We start from the raw sequence: 15,946 nt of genomic DNA, 5'->3' as shown, positions 1-15,946 counted from the left end.
ATGGTGACTGTCATCAAACTTTTGAAGGGCAGTTTTGGGAAGAGAGATTAAAAGTGTAGAACTAGTGTCAAAGGATAGACAGATAGTGAAATAGGGATGCTTTCTTATGGTTAGGTTTTTCCAAAGATAGAATTGGCTTCTTTGAGAGAGAATGTGATCCAGTATAAGCTGATTGATCACTTGGGAAGACGTTATAGAGTAGTTCAATTACACAATATTTAAGTCATTTCCAACTCTGAGAAGCTATTTTTCTCCTTTTATGTGTATAATATTTCTACTCTAAATTTCTTCATTGACTGAATATATATGCTAAGCTAGAGAAAGAAACAATCATATTGCTTGCTAACTGCTGCTTACCTTTCCCCTCTACTCACATCCAAACAAAGTGAACTATTTTAATACTGTAGTCACCTTGACAATAGAGGTGTCTGCTTTAATACTTTTCAGTAACATTATTCAAAGGGAAACTATTGCCCAATAAAGTGGGTGAAACAGTCTTCAACATTCTCTTTCTTTTCCAACCTCAAAGAGTCTAGGATTAAACATGTGCTTTGAAATTAAAATCATTGTAAATTTGCTGAGTAAGAGAACATCAAGAAAGTTTTCACTTAGCATAATGTAGAAAAAATATATTTTTCCCTTGTAATGTACACAAAAAATTTCACCAACTAAAAGGTATGGCTCAAATTTTACAATTGTCTCCGATTTCAAACAATTCAATATATATATATTGAATATATATACATATTTACATATTTTTTAACTGTGTGCAGAAGGTGTTGGGGTGCTGTGGAATCAGATTTAATGCAGCAGATGAACCTTACTTGAACGATTATTAATGAATAATAATTGAATAATAATTCACTAATGAATTAGTATTAATCATGGGAGGATATTACACATGTAAAAGTTATCTAAGGCAGAAAAAATATCAACAAGTACTGCAATGGGGAATCCATCAGATATAATTCTTACACTAAAGGAGCAACCTTTCAATAAGGACCACAATCTTTCACTTAAAACTATTTTGGTTATTTTTAATTGGTTTGCCTATTTCTAATAATAATAAATAGCATTTAACTAAATACTTCCTGTTTACAGGATCTGTGCCAAGCTCTTCACATTTCTTATTTTCTTTCATCCTTAAAACACACTGGAGAGTCGATATTACTCTTTTCCCCATTCCATATATCAGGAAACTGAAGCTTGGGGAAGTTAGATACCATGCCCAAGGTTATATAGTTGGTAGTGAAGCAGAGCAAGGAATCCAAATTTGGCTCTAGAGCGTGAGCTAGTCATCCATCCCCTGTGTTATCTGCCTTGATGGCCCTAATGCCAACGTGATTATTTTATTTAGGATAAACTTGTGTAGAAAAACTAAATTTAATATATTTTGGTTCCCAATTATGTCCCTCCCATTATAGGTTCAGTCGACCACTCAGGCTTAGAAGGTTACACTCACCCCGTTTGTGAAGGAGAACGCTGGCATGCCGACGTCCATTTCCATTTTCAACATAACAGGAGTAATTTCCCAAGTCACCTTCTTCGACAGAGTCCACAATTAATGAGATGGAAACTTCCTGTTCCCCAAGATGCTCCTTGAGAATTCTAAAATATGAAGCAAAACGAAACAAAAAACCCCACATAAACATATACATACATGAAAAAGAAAAAAATTCAGGTGAATCTGAATCTGATGTGAAAATACCTATAGCATCTGTGCTTCAAATTTGGCTATGGATTGATGCTATCTTAATTAAATTATATCATGCCCTTTTCTTTTTCACTTCTAATGAGGAAGCTTGTCTTTGTAGATGCTAATGAAGTTGCAGTTAATTATCTCTCTTAGCAGGACAATCACACTGTCATAATAAAGAGGTGAAAGAGACCTTGAAGAAAAGTTTAGAAATTGCCTTCCCTTTACGAAGAAATATGATATAAAGGTGAGATAAGAAATTCTTATGTCTTAGGCTGGAAAACTAATTATATATTAGGTTAATTTACAAAAAAAAAAGGAAGAAAGAAAATTTCTGAGCTATTTTGACATTTCAGTTGAAACCTCCAGCCTGGCTTTTTTTGTTTTTAATGATACAAATCAACTGCCTGTTTTTAAAGAAATATGAAATTATAAACCTATAGACTAAATGTTCTGATGAAGTGTTTAATTCTGACATTTAAAGTTAATGATAAACATTCAGTAACCTCACTGTCAAAGACTTTAGCAATCTTTCAGAGCAAATGGAGTTGGGCTACCCTTCCCTGTTCACAAAGTTTCCACCTCCATCCTCCCACTGTTTGGTAACTCATCTCTATACAATACTTCCTAATGCAGAATTAAAGAAAAATACCTTCCTAGAAACTTCTGGAGCACCCACAAAAAGAGAAAGGGGAAAAATCAGGAGGATTATTGTCCTACTTTAACTTCAGCATTTCAAAGTGTATAGGTAAAAGATAATAGTGAAGTTTTAAACATGAAAAATGGCATAGGAACATTTTAGTACCTTTTGGAGGATTGCCCATCCGGGCATTTCAGAACCCAACTGGAGTGTAATATTCTTGTGCATTTGTTGCCAGGAAGAAAATTCCGATAGAAATAACCTTATCTGACAGTTTCATAGGTTTTTGTTTTCTATTTTTTTTAACTTTTTTTTGCTTTTTTTCTCCCCAATTCCCCCCAGTACATAGTTGTATATTTTAGTTGTGGGTCCTTCTAGTTGTGGCATGTGGGATGCTGCCTCATCATAGCTTGATGAGTGGTACCATGTCTGCGCCCAGGATCTGAACTGTCGAAACCCTGGACCACTGAAGCGGAGTGCGCGAACTTAACCACTTGGCCACGGGGCCGGCCCCTTTTGTTTTCTATTGAAAAACTTCTCTTATAGTTTTAATCAAGTTTTAAGAGTCCTTGTACTTAAGAAGAGGATCCTTGGTTAAAATGCTCATAATACTGTTTATCCAGAAGATGTGACCTTTAGATGGGAGAAAGTCATCAGCATTTTGATTCACTTATAACTTAATTATTATGAATATGCTTGCTTATTTACATTATGATTAAAATTGAGTATCTATGCCTAAGCATAACTTTAGTCATAATTGAAAACCTCAATACTTTAAGTAAATGAACAAATAAATTATTTTTTTAAAAAGAGGCTTGAGCTTTATGCCCTCCAAATAGATGGTATTTGTCATGGTTATTCTCTATCATTCCCACTATATAAATTTTTAGACCTTAAAGTCAGGCTAAATAAAGTAATGAAAACATTCTGTATATCCTTTATCATTCCTATCAAGTGCTTTATAGTCTACTTGATGCCTCAAATGTGTAAAAACATATAAAAGGAAATAACAGAGATTGTGTTTGGTTGAGTCCTAGTATCTTGTTAATATTTCTTCTCAACAATTAAAAAACAAAGAGCTCCTGCAAATAAAAGGCACAATATCACATTTTCCGTATTTGATGGCATTTTGGTTTATCTCACACTCAGTACATTCCTTACTGAAAAATTTCTTCTATTTCTCTTAAATTCTTTGCGAATGGCATTCACAGTTTACAATTCCAAAGTCAGTCTCATAATAGTGTTTTGCCTCTTTGACATTCAATGTTGGAATATTTTTATTATAACAGTAAAAGCAAAAAAATACCACCCTTCTTTTCTTTTAGCTCACTGTCTATTCACTAACAGAGCAAATGTTAATCTTGACTGTGCAAATTTAAAAAAAGATATTTTACCTAATGTCACTTTCCCAAACTCGATTTTCATCCAGATCTTCAATAAACTTCTCTCCTTTCATCCAGTAAATTAAAGGACTGACATCTCCGCTGTACCCAAAGAATGCTCTGCAGGTTAAATTAGCTGAGTCGCCTGTGGAGAGAAATGACCGAAATGAGTTATAAAACTATTTGTATGCTTTATTTTAGGCAAACTGGCAGGTAACATTTTGATCACTTCATTGATTTAATGAAACATCTTTCTAAAATAATATTTTTTCAGATATTTTCAATCTTTGTCAAATTTATAGAACATGTGCTTTTGACAGCTTGTTTAACGGAATGAAAGTTACTTATAGGATTTGGAAGAAGACTGGTCAGTATTTCATAAATGGTTTTTCCATTTAGGTTTGCCTGATGTTTCCACATGGTTAAATTGAGGTTATAAATTATTGGGAACGATACCACAGGGGTGATGGGCCCTTCTCAAAGCATCATATCAGAGGGTACATAACGTTGATAACATAAGATTTTATAAGGCAGGTAGAAGGTGTTTCTCAGTCTTGAATGTGGGACATAGAAAGGAAACAAAAAAAAAATGAAAAGAAACTGTAAATCTAGGATCCCCAAAAATGTTATTAAAATATTTTTTCTATATATGGAACAATATTTTAATTAAGGAAAGCAGCACATGCTCAGGTAGAAAATACATTTAAAAACAAATTAACAACTCATGAGAATAAATATTTGGAATCTTTATTAGATGTAAAAATCAATGGTATTACTGTGGAGCTGAGTTTCTTTCAATACGCTACTCAGGAGAGACCATTGTAATTGTGTATACAGTTTGGTCGATTGCTTAATAAGGTAAGTGGAGGTCCCTGACTCAAAGGTGGAGTGAGTTTAATGCCTGCAGAAAGTAAAGTTTACTTCTGAACAGGTTATGCCATTTTGCAAACACCTGGTTTCTCCAAGACTCTGGCAGCCTTAGACAACTGAAATATTCCAGTACATAATAGTTTTAAGATCTTGCTGCTTCCAAGTGGAGCCAGAATATGGGGGATGGGATGGGGACCTGTAAGGGTCTACTCCAGCTTGGATTGAGGCAAGGGAACTCTCAGGGATGGGTACTACATAAGGAGCTGAAAACTAGGCCCCAGAGACACCTCTGATGTCATCTGAAGTAAGAAAAGCCAATGTTCTCAATTTCATAAATTCCTGAGAATATTCTAGAGGACCCCAACAACTCTATAACTTTAAGCTACAGAGAAGGAGGTTCCTAAAGACTTGAAGGCTCAGAGCTAAGCAATGAGTTAATAGTGAATATCTCCCCAAATTGCGCTTATGAGTGATTCTACAATATAAACCCGGAGAAAAGCATTATGAACTTATGTGCACTCTTTCTAAGCCCTGGCATGGGTAAATCTATATGTAAATTTTATTCTCCAAATTCCATAACACGAAAAATTTTATTGGATACAATTAACATTATTATCTTAATTATGTCCAGTGTATAAGAATAGTTTATAACTAAATTCTTGCTCTTTTAATATTTCTAAGATGGCATGATATAGCCTTCTCCTTTTTATCTTATCTTTGTTTATGTCTAAATGTTCTCCAAGTAAGCAATTCCTCAAGGACTTTGATTCTATATACAATAGTCATCATTACTGACCAGAGAAGACAAGTCCAGAAAATACGCAACTGAACTACCTGTTATAGTGTCAAGGTAGTCATGAATTTAACAGTAAATCTCAAAATACTACATGGTGTCATGATTAACGTCACATGCCAACAGAATCAACATATGTTACAGACTTTTAAAATTGTATATATAAATAATTTACATAATCTGTCTTTTAAGGGATCAAGTTTTAGTTTTTAGGCGGGAGTTAATAACTGAAACTCATAAATAGAAATCTCCAGAAATTACCTAATTTTCTATATAGTTTCACTAAATATGGAAGCTTACAAATACTGATCATGCCACTAGAAACTCAGCCTGACATTTGTTAGCAGAGAAGTCAATTGAATCTCTCACTGGGACCTGAATTTGTCTATCTTGTCACCCTCCTACCTTCTCAGATTAAGTAATTTTCCATTATCTAATTCTTCATTTCTCTCACCCGTAGTCCCTGTGCTGCCACACCTAGGAAATGGCTCCTACACCCATGTAAGAAATGATTTGCTTTTCAATCATCTTTGCTGGCCTGGTCTTTGAGTATCTACCTTGCCTGGAGCTCCAGCACTGGGGGTATCTGCAGTGCCATAGGGGCACCCAGGGGAACTCTACCCAGACTTGGACTGGGTTTGTCACGTGTCAGAGAGTGAAATTCATGGAAGGAATAAGAGGTTGGAGGGAAAAATCGAAAAGCATTCAGGCAGAGAGAAAGAGCATGAGTGAGAGAATGCCAGGGAACTTTAGAGGAAGCAAATAACTTTGGAGTGACTGAAGCTAAAGTGTACCTGAGGGGTGGGGGTAGGGGGAGGACTATGGGGAGAATAGAGTGCTGATAAGGCCAGAACAGTGGCAGCCCTATCCTTCCAGTAAGCCATGTTGAAGATCTGGGACTTCCATTTAAGGGCATTGCTAAACTGGGGAAAAGTTTCAAGTAGGAGACAGACATAATCACATCTGCATTCTAAAGAAATCACTCTTACTGTATTTGCAAAACTGGATTGGGTTGGATTGGAGAGAATGAAGAAAGATTGAGAATGTTACAATACTTTGGGATCACATAAGGAATAGTCATTGCAAAGATTGGATTACTTCCGCATAATTTCTTAAAAGGATAAAGCATAGGTGATAGCAGTGCCTACAGATCACTATGCTTTTTACCAATATGATAATAGGGAGCCTCTCAAAGCAGAGATTAAATAGGAAGCCTGATAAGGTAGAAAATATATTTTTCATTTTTATAATTTACATGCATCACTGTGTGTGCGTAGGTGAGGGAAGAGAGAGAAAGACTGGGGAGCTGCCAGCTCCTTCTCAATACAATTAGGACAGAAAGTCAACTTGAGCAGAGCTCTGTTCTGTAAAGAGATTTTTGAGTGGTTTCTCTTAATTACACCTCTTTGTGTGGCTGAGCAAAGGGCATCACTCCCCTTCTTACGCATAGCTTTGCTGGCAGGAAGAACCTTAAGAGCTCAATAGAGTCAATCTTGAGAAAAGGCCAGGTAAAGTCAGGCTCACCTCTGAGACTACCCAACTGCCTAAGTGTTGGGAGGAAAGCTGTGTCCACCCAGTACCTTTCATTTGGGAAATGGTGGCTAATCATATAAGTGTCAGAGCACTGTGACCTCAGACCCCATGTGTGTATTACCTGTGTTTGAAAGCAGGAATAAAGAATTATCATCCCTTCCCTTCAGATGGAATAAGAGCCAGGAGTTGAGAGAAATTCATGGGGCAGGGTAGGACCTAGGAGACATGATATACTTCTACCCAATAAGGGCCGATAGAGATTAATAAGGACAAATAGGAAAATAGAATTAGGAGATTTTATTGAGGAAACTAATTAGGCAATTAGGAAATAGGAATTAGGAAAATAAAAATGATATGACCATATTTGTACCCTGGGCTGATGAAGCAGGACATGCCAGTTACATAACATTACTTGGCTTTTCTAGGAGTAGTCCATCACTCTTTTTTCCTCCTCCTGTAGCTCTTGCAACGTATCTATATTTTACCATAATATACTCCTTACAATATTTGGTTTGTTTGCATATCTAACCCAGAAACTAGAGTATTCATTCCCCAAAGGCAGAAAATATATCTGTATTTACCTTTGTATATTACCAGGACCCATTATAGTGTCTTGAATATATTAGTAACTCAATAAATAATTTTAAATTAACTAATAACCTGCTTCATATCTCTTGTACTTGCGTTTTGCCTTAGTTCCCTTTTACAAAGCTTCATTAATTAAAGGTTACATGTCTACAGCTTATCTCAACAGGCCAAGTCTATCTTGTAAACTAGGCTTCGTCATTGCAAATGCAGAGCCTGCTCATTCAGATATTATTTCACTTGTGGTCTGCAGTCAGTTCATACCAGCTTGAAGGAGTCAATTACTACACTTTCAGAAATTCTGTAAGCAGGTTGTTAAACACAGTCATTATTAAAAAATAAATTATAGACACTTACAATTAAATATACTATATTACAAACAAAGGTAATAGATACTCAAAATGCAAAACTTCCTAATTATTTTGCTATTTTATTCATCTGTAGTGTTTGTATTGCAGAAATATACACAGTCACGTGTTGCTTAACAACAAGGATACGTTCTGAGAAATGCATCATTAGGTGATTTCATTGTTGTGCAAACATCATAGAACATACTTACACAAATCTAGATGGTTTGGTCTACTACACACCTAGGCTATATGGTGCCAATCTTATGGGACCACTGTCGTATATGTGGTCTGTCATTGACTGTGTTGTATGTGTGGTCTGTCATTGACTGAAATGTTATGCAGCGCACGATTGTATAATAGTGTACTGCTGCACATATCTTCCCAACTGCACATTTAGTAAGATTGTGTTGGTAGCTTTCAATCAACCATGGTGGGAATATTTACCTCGTAAATTTCCAAATGCTACAAATCAGGCCATGATTTATTGTTTTGTTGATCATCTATACTTAAGAAAATATGGAGAAAATGTTAATAATGCAGATTGAATTTAAAAGTGTCAAATTTATAGCTGTTATATTGGTGATAGCAAAAACAGAAAAATTCCTCTAGTATCCAAAAACTATAATCTGATTCAGCAGACAAGTTGCTTACATCATTGATGAACAAAGTTCTGACATATTATCTCCAATGTTTCACTCTTATTTGTTAATGTAAATGAAAGTATCAACCACTTATATGTCAGAATTATTCTTGGAGAACCAATTGTTAAACATATACCAGCACACTGATCCTTGTAAAATGGTTTTGTCAAAGATGGTGCATGCATATGTTTAATGGTTTTATTGAGATATAATTCACATATCATCAATTTACCCATTTAAAATGTACAATTCAATGGTTTTCAGTACATTCACAGAATTGTGCAACGAGACGCACAATCAACTTTAAGATCCTTTCATCATCCCAAAAAGAAATCCTGAACCAATTAGCTGTCACTCATCATTTCCCCCCAGCCCACTAGCCCTCGACAACCACTAGTCTACTTCTACTTTCTGTCTCTATGGATTTGCCTGTTCTCGACATCTTATATAAATGGAATCATACAGTATGTAGCCTTCTGTGTCTGGTTTCTTTTCCCTAGCTTAATGTTTTCAAGGTTTATCCATGTTATAGCATGTATCAATACTTCATTACTTTTTATGGCTAAATAATATTTCACTCTATGGACATACCACATTTTGTTTATTCATTCATCAGTTGATGGACATTTGGGTTGTTTCCATTTTTTGGCTACTATGAATAATGCTGCTTGAACACTCCTGTACACATTTTTGTGGGGACATATGTTTTCATTTCTCTTGTGTATATATCTAGGAGTGGAATTGTGGGGTCAAAAGATAATTCTATGTTTAAATCTTTGAGAAATTGCCAAATTGTTTTCCAAAGTGGCAGTACCATCTTACATTCTCACCAGCAATGTATGAGGGCTCCAATTTTTCCACGTTTGCCAATACTTGTTATCTGTCTTTTTGATTATAGCCATTCTAATGAATGTGAAGTAGTATCTCTTTGTGGTTCTAACCATTCATATTGAACCAAAAATTTATTATTACATATAATTATTTTATTCATAACCACCATTGTTCAAAATTATTTAAAGATCAAGATAAAAGGGCTTTTATTAGACCACAGAATGTAATTGTCAACATCATACCTAAAATGTTCCCACTGGTGTATTTTCCCACTGTTGTATTATAGGCCCTATGATGCATTTATATTTTTAGCTAAGAATTGACAGGAATTGAATAAATTATTGAAGGCTTGCACTTTTTAAGAAAAACTGATAAGGGTTCTTTCCAAAGGTTTAAAAGTAAACATATTTTAAATAAAAAGTTAATATAGATGAAGCTCACAAGATCATCTCCTTTAAGTTCAATACAAGGGCACTTACTAGCATCATTTTTACATAGTAATATTTTTTGTAGTTTTGTGAATGCAATAAGACATGAAAAAACAATAAGATGAAAGCATTATTTGAAGATAATATAATTGCATACTTAACCAATTCAGAAGAACTTATACTTTTACTTTCTTTGAAGAAATAGTTCTTTCAAATGTTCAAACGTAAGAAATATGTAGGAATCTCTTACTAGCAAAGTTTTAAAATTTGGCCTTTTGATATAACATACTTTTGTATTTGTATTATAAAATGTAAAAATCTGTGCAGTCATTCTATGTGCAGTTTGAGTTATTCTAAGCAGAATCATGACTCATCATCCCTGTCAAACAAATGGAGTGTATGTAGTAATGCTTAGAGAAGGGACTATCCACTCTCTCAATATATTTAGATAGAACTTTACGTCCAGAAAAAAATGCCCTTAAACTCTAAAGAGACAGAATATGTGAAATAAAAACAACAGAGAATGCAAATCTAAAGGGCATTAATTCTAAAATTATTTAAAGCTTGCTTATGAAATTTTAAGATGAGACACCATCTGCCTAATCTGAAACTGTAGGAGGATCTAGCACAGCATACTGGGACCCTGTGGTAATAAACAATTGAAGAAGGCAATTCTAGGAGAAAAAAATGTTTTTCTTAATGGGGTAGTTTGGAAGTCTAACAAATTTGAGAGGCTTTTTGTTAAGTAGGCGATTTGTAGCAAATTAATGTACTTTTATTTTAGATGTAGTTAATGTAGTTTTTAAATGATTTTTTATTTAATTTTATTCTCTAGGAGATACTAATTTTTATCATGGTTTTGCCAGCCTCAAGAAGAAAATCCTGTGGTTAGCCACGGTCTATGATATCTAAAGTCAATATCATACGTGATTTCCATACTAGCTGAATAGAAAATTGTAGACAACTTATTTACACCAACAAACAAACAAACTATAATGAGAGGTGGTTGTGAATAAATGAACCACAAATTGAGTCAGAGCAAAGGTTTTATGAAATATATGTACAGAAAGTTTGCAAAGTCTTGGATGGAAAACAGAATATTTTTGAAGCCCATTCCCGTTATATTTTAGATTTAATGTTATTGCTAATAAAAATCTAATAAGTTGTAGAACTCAACAAAATAATTCTATATTCAGTTAGAAATTTAAGTAGATAGATATTGTCAATAACGATCCTAAAGAAGAAGTATAATGATGGTAGCACCAGGCAGCATGTGGATGGTCCAAACAAACAGCAAGATGTATTGATTTTTGTATATTTTATTTTTCATTAAAAATTGTGTATGTTCAAGGCATACAGTGTGATGATTTTATACACACACACACACACACACACACACATACACACAGTGAAATGATTATTACAGTCAAGCTAATTAACATATCTCCTCATGGTTACCTTTTTTATTTTTTGTGATGAGAGCACCTGGAATCACTCTTAGCAAATTTCCAGCATTCAATACAGTATTATTTACTACAGTCATCATACTGTACATTAGATCTTCAGATTTATTCATCTTACATAACTACAACTTTGTACCCTTTGACCAATATCTCCCTATTGCCCCCACCTCCCCATCCCTGGTAACCACTCTTCTACTCTGCTTCTACGTGTATGACTTTTTTAGATTCTCATCAATGAACACTTACGTTATTTCCATATCTTGGCTATTGTGCATTGCTAATAGGCATATGAAAATGTGCTCATCATCACTAATGATCAGGGAAATGTAAATCAAAACCACAATAAGATACCACCTCACACTTGTTAGGATGGCTGTTATCAAAAAATTAAGATAAATTTTGGCAAAGATGTGGAGAAAATGGAACCCTTTTACACTGTTGGTGGGAATGTAAATTGGTTCCGACATGGAAAAACAGTATGGAGTTTCCTCAAAAAATAAAAACAAAAACAAAAATAGAACTACCACAAAATCCAGCAATCCCTCTTCTGGGTATATTCCCAGAGGAAATGAAATCACTGCCTTAAAGAGATATCTGTGTTCCCATGTTCACTGCAAAACGTACTTAAAAAACAATGATAATAACATGGCGTTCATCCCTCCAGCAGAGATATAGCTCTTTGGAATCAATTATAATGCTCAGAAATGGTACCACAATTAATTCTAGGCAATGAATTATCAAAATTGAATTATGATCTGGGAACAAAAATTGGTTTCATATGATACAACCAAAAATTGTAATTTATTAAAGAGTTAAATATTATTGTAAAACAGATATACTATCTAGGAGAAAATATATTATTTTATAAATCTGTGAAGGAGAAATCACTTAGAACTAGAGCCTAGAAACAACAAGAAAGTTCAAGATTGACAGATTTGAATATATAATTAATAAAACTTCAGTGGAATGGAAGACAATACAAAGAAAATTAAAACAAAAGAGAATGATTATAAATTTTTCTTTATTGTGTTTGTTATCTAATGTGTGTCTGAGTACGTTTTCAATTAAAAAGGAAAAACAATAAAATAACACTTAGCATAATGCCTAGAAAGGTTATTAACACGTTAATATTCCAGATATTCAACTTCAAGATAATCATAGCCAGATTTTGATGGAAACTAGAGAAAAGGTTATTAGTATTGCAACTCCTGATGCTACCATTTTCCTCATTTCTTCTTGCAAATTTCTACTAACTTTCATGCTAGATTTTATACTCCCATATCTTCTACAATATCATTTGGTTTAGATGAATATGGCTTCAGATGTTATATCTTTTTCTTACTTTACTTAAGCCAATGAGTCTCAAACTTGTTGTCCAAAATCTTACACAGCACCCCCACCAAATTATGACTCAGTAAGTTTGGAAAGTTCCAGGATTTTCAGTTTTAACAGGCACTCCCAGGTGATTTTCATGTAAGTGGTTACAGCTAACTGTCTGGAACAATTTCTTTTTACCTTGGATTTTGTTTAAAGTGGAATGGGGGCTCAGAAAAAAGCAAGATTGAAAAACCTTCAGGCAAGGCCCTTATGCAGGAAGCAAGGATGGGGAAGCTAGGGAAGAGAAAGAGAGTTTATAATAATGACCGGGGTGGGCAGAAAGGTAGCTGGTGTAGAGAAGAAATAGGATGTACAACTGGGTCACTGATGGCCCAATCCAAGCTACAGAAATACATTCTCCTTCCAAAGCATTGTAGGAAAAAAATGTTTCAGTGGAAAACTACTTGTTTACCTACTGCATACCCTCCGAGTTATCAGACGCCAGCCCTTTCACTGTCTTTGAACTATTTATTGACGCAATAAATTGTAGGTAACTGATATGTAAATTATCTCCTGTCTGGTAGTGATTTAACTGATTTTATTCTCCCTCAGCTCTTCTAGTCCCTCCCACGCCAACTGAGGGAAAAATCGTTTTTCTCTACTTGGAAGTCATCTCAACATTTCTTTACTCCACATAAATCTACTGTGTTTTTTGTTTACTATTCTAATTTCAACATTTTTTTCTCTTCTCAAATTTTTTTTATTGAGGTTATGATACTTTACAACCTTGTGAAATTTCAGTTGTACATTATTATTTGTCAGTCACATTATAGGTGCACCACTTAACCCTTTGTGCCCACCCCCCACCACCCTTTCCCCTGGTAACCACTAATCTGTTCTCTTTGTCCATGTGTTTGTTTATCTTCCACATATGAGTGGAATTATACAGAGTTTGTCTTTCTCTATCTGGCTTATTTCACTTAACATTATACCCTCAAGGTCCATCCATGTTGTTGTGAATGGGACAATTTTATCCTTTTTTTCTGGCTGAGTAGTATTCCATTGTATATATATTTATATATATATATATATATATATACCATATCTTCTTTATCCGGTCATCAGTCAATGGGCACTTAGGTTGCTTCCACGTCTTGGCTATTGTGAGTAATGCTGCAAGGAACGTAGTGGTGCATGAGTCTCTTTGAATTGCTGATTTCAAGTTCTTTGGATAGATACCCAGCAGTGGAATGGTTGGGTCATATGGTATTTCTATTTTTAATTTTTTGAGAAATCTCCATACTGTTCTCCATAGTGGCTGTACCAGTTTGCATTCCTATCAGCAGTGTATGACGGTTCCTTTTTCTCCACAACGTCTCCAACATTTGTTATTTTTTGTCTTGATTATTTTAGTCATTCTAACAGGTGTAAGGTGATCTCTTACTGTTTTGATTTGCATTTCCCTGATGATCAATGAGGATGAGCATCTTTTCATGTGCCTATTGGCCATCTGTATATCTTCTTTGGAGAAGTGTTTGTTCATATCCCCTGCCCATTTTTTGATTGGGTTGTTTGATTTTTTTGTTGTTGAGTTGTGTGAGCTCTTTATATATTATGGAGATTAACCCTTTATTGGATATATGATTTGCAAATATTTTTTCTCAGTTGGTGGGTTGTGTTTTTGTTTCAATCCCATTTGCCCTTGCCTTGTAGAAGTTCTTTAGTCTGCTGAAGCCCCATTTGTTTATTCTTTCTATTGTTTCCCTTGTCTGAGAAGATATGGTGTCTGAAAAGATCCTTTTAAGACTGATGTCAAAGAGTGTACTGCCTATATTTTCTTCTAGAAGTCTTATGGTTTCAGGTCTTACCTTTAAGTCTTTGGTCCATTTTGAGTTTATTTTTGTGAATGGCATAAAAGAATGGTCTATTTTCATTCTTTTACAAGTGGTTGTCCAGTTTTCCCAACACCATTTGTTGAAGAGACTTTCTTTTCTCCATTGTATGTTCTCAGCTCCTTTGTTGAAGATTAGCTGTCCATAGATGTGTGGTTTTATTTCTGGGCTTTCAATTTTGTTCCATTGATCTGTGTGCCTGTTTTTGTACCAGTACCATGCTGTTTTGATTACGACAGCTTTGTAGTATATTTTGAAGTCAGGGATTGTGATGCCTCCAGCTGTGTTCTTTTTTCTCAGGATTGCTTTAGCAATTCTGGGTCTTTTGTGGCCCCATATGAATTTTAGGATTCTTTGTTCTATTTTTGTGAAGAATGTCATTGGGATTGTGATTGGGATTGCACTGAATCTGTAGATTTCTTTAGGTAGTATGGACATTTTAAACTATGCTTATTCTTCCAATCTATGTGAATGGAATGTCTCTCCATGTCTATATCGTCATCAATTTCTTTCAGGAAAGTCTTGTAGTTCTCATTTTATAGGTCTTTGATTTCCTTGGTTAAATTTATTCCAAGACATTTTATTCTTTTTGTTGCCATTGTGAATGGGATTGTGTTCTTGAGTTCTCTTTCTGTTAGTTCATTATTAGATTATAGAAATGCTACTGATTTATGTAAGTTGATTTTGTACCCTGTAACATTGCTGTAATTGTTGATTACTTCCAGTAGCTTTCTGATGGATTTTTTTAGGGTTTTCTATATGTAAGATCATGTCGTCTGCAAACAGCAAGAGTTTCACTTCTTCATTGCCTATTTGCATTCCTTTTATTTCTTTTTCCTGCCTAATTGCTCTGGCCAAAACCTCTGTACAATGTTGAATAAGAGTGGTGAGAGTGGGCATCCTTGTCTTGTTCCTGTTCTCAGAGAGATAGCTTTAAGTTTTTCCCCACTGAGTATGATGTTGGCTGTGAGTTTGTCATACATGGCCTTTATTATGTTGAGGTACTTTCCTTCTATACCCATTTTACTGAGAGTTTTTATCATGAATGGATGTTGGATCTTGTTGAATGCTTTCTCTGTGTCTATTGAGATGATCATGTGGTTTTTGTTCCTCACTTTTTTAATGTGGTGTATCATATTGATTGACTTGCAGATGTTGAACCATCCCTGTGTCCCTGGTACAAATCCCACTTGATCATGGTGTATGATGTTTTTAACATATTGTTGTATTCAGTTTGCCAATATTTTGTTGAGGATTTTTGCGTCTATGTTCATCAGTGATACTGGCTTGTAGTTTTCCTTCTTTGTGTTGTCCTTGTCTGGTTTTGGTATCAGGGTGATGTTGGCCTTGTAGAATGTGTAAGGAAGTGCTCCATCTTCCTGAATTTTCTGAAATAGTTTGAGAAGGATAGGTATTAACTCTTCTTTGAATGTTTGGTAGAATTCTCCAAAGAAGCCATCTGGTCCTGGACTTTTATTTTGGGGAGGTTTTTGATTACTGTTTCAAGCTCTTTACCTATGATTGG

At 34.7% G+C, this 15,946-nt stretch overlaps 1 protein-coding gene across 1 annotated transcript in view; it reads right to left on the bottom strand.

The window, feature by feature from the left end:
• IL1RAPL1 (interleukin 1 receptor accessory protein like 1) overlaps positions 1 to 15,946 on the bottom strand; it is a 1,264,984-nt gene that overhangs the window by 40,254 nt on the left and 1,208,784 nt on the right. The window contains exons 7-8 of the mRNA XM_070603331.1: positions 3,731 to 3,863; positions 1,463 to 1,608 (exon numbers count right to left, since the gene is read on the bottom strand). Coding sequence (XP_070459432.1) covers positions 1,463 to 1,608; positions 3,731 to 3,863 — 279 coding nt within the window. The remainder of the gene's footprint in view (positions 1 to 1,462; positions 1,609 to 3,730; positions 3,864 to 15,946) is intronic.

This window comes from Equus przewalskii, chromosome X (assembly GCF_037783145.1).
Source record: "Equus przewalskii isolate Varuska chromosome X, EquPr2, whole genome shotgun sequence".
NCBI classification, from domain to species: Eukaryota; Metazoa; Chordata; class Mammalia; order Perissodactyla; family Equidae; genus Equus; species Equus przewalskii.
This window is presented reverse-complemented; position numbering and strand designations above follow the sequence as displayed.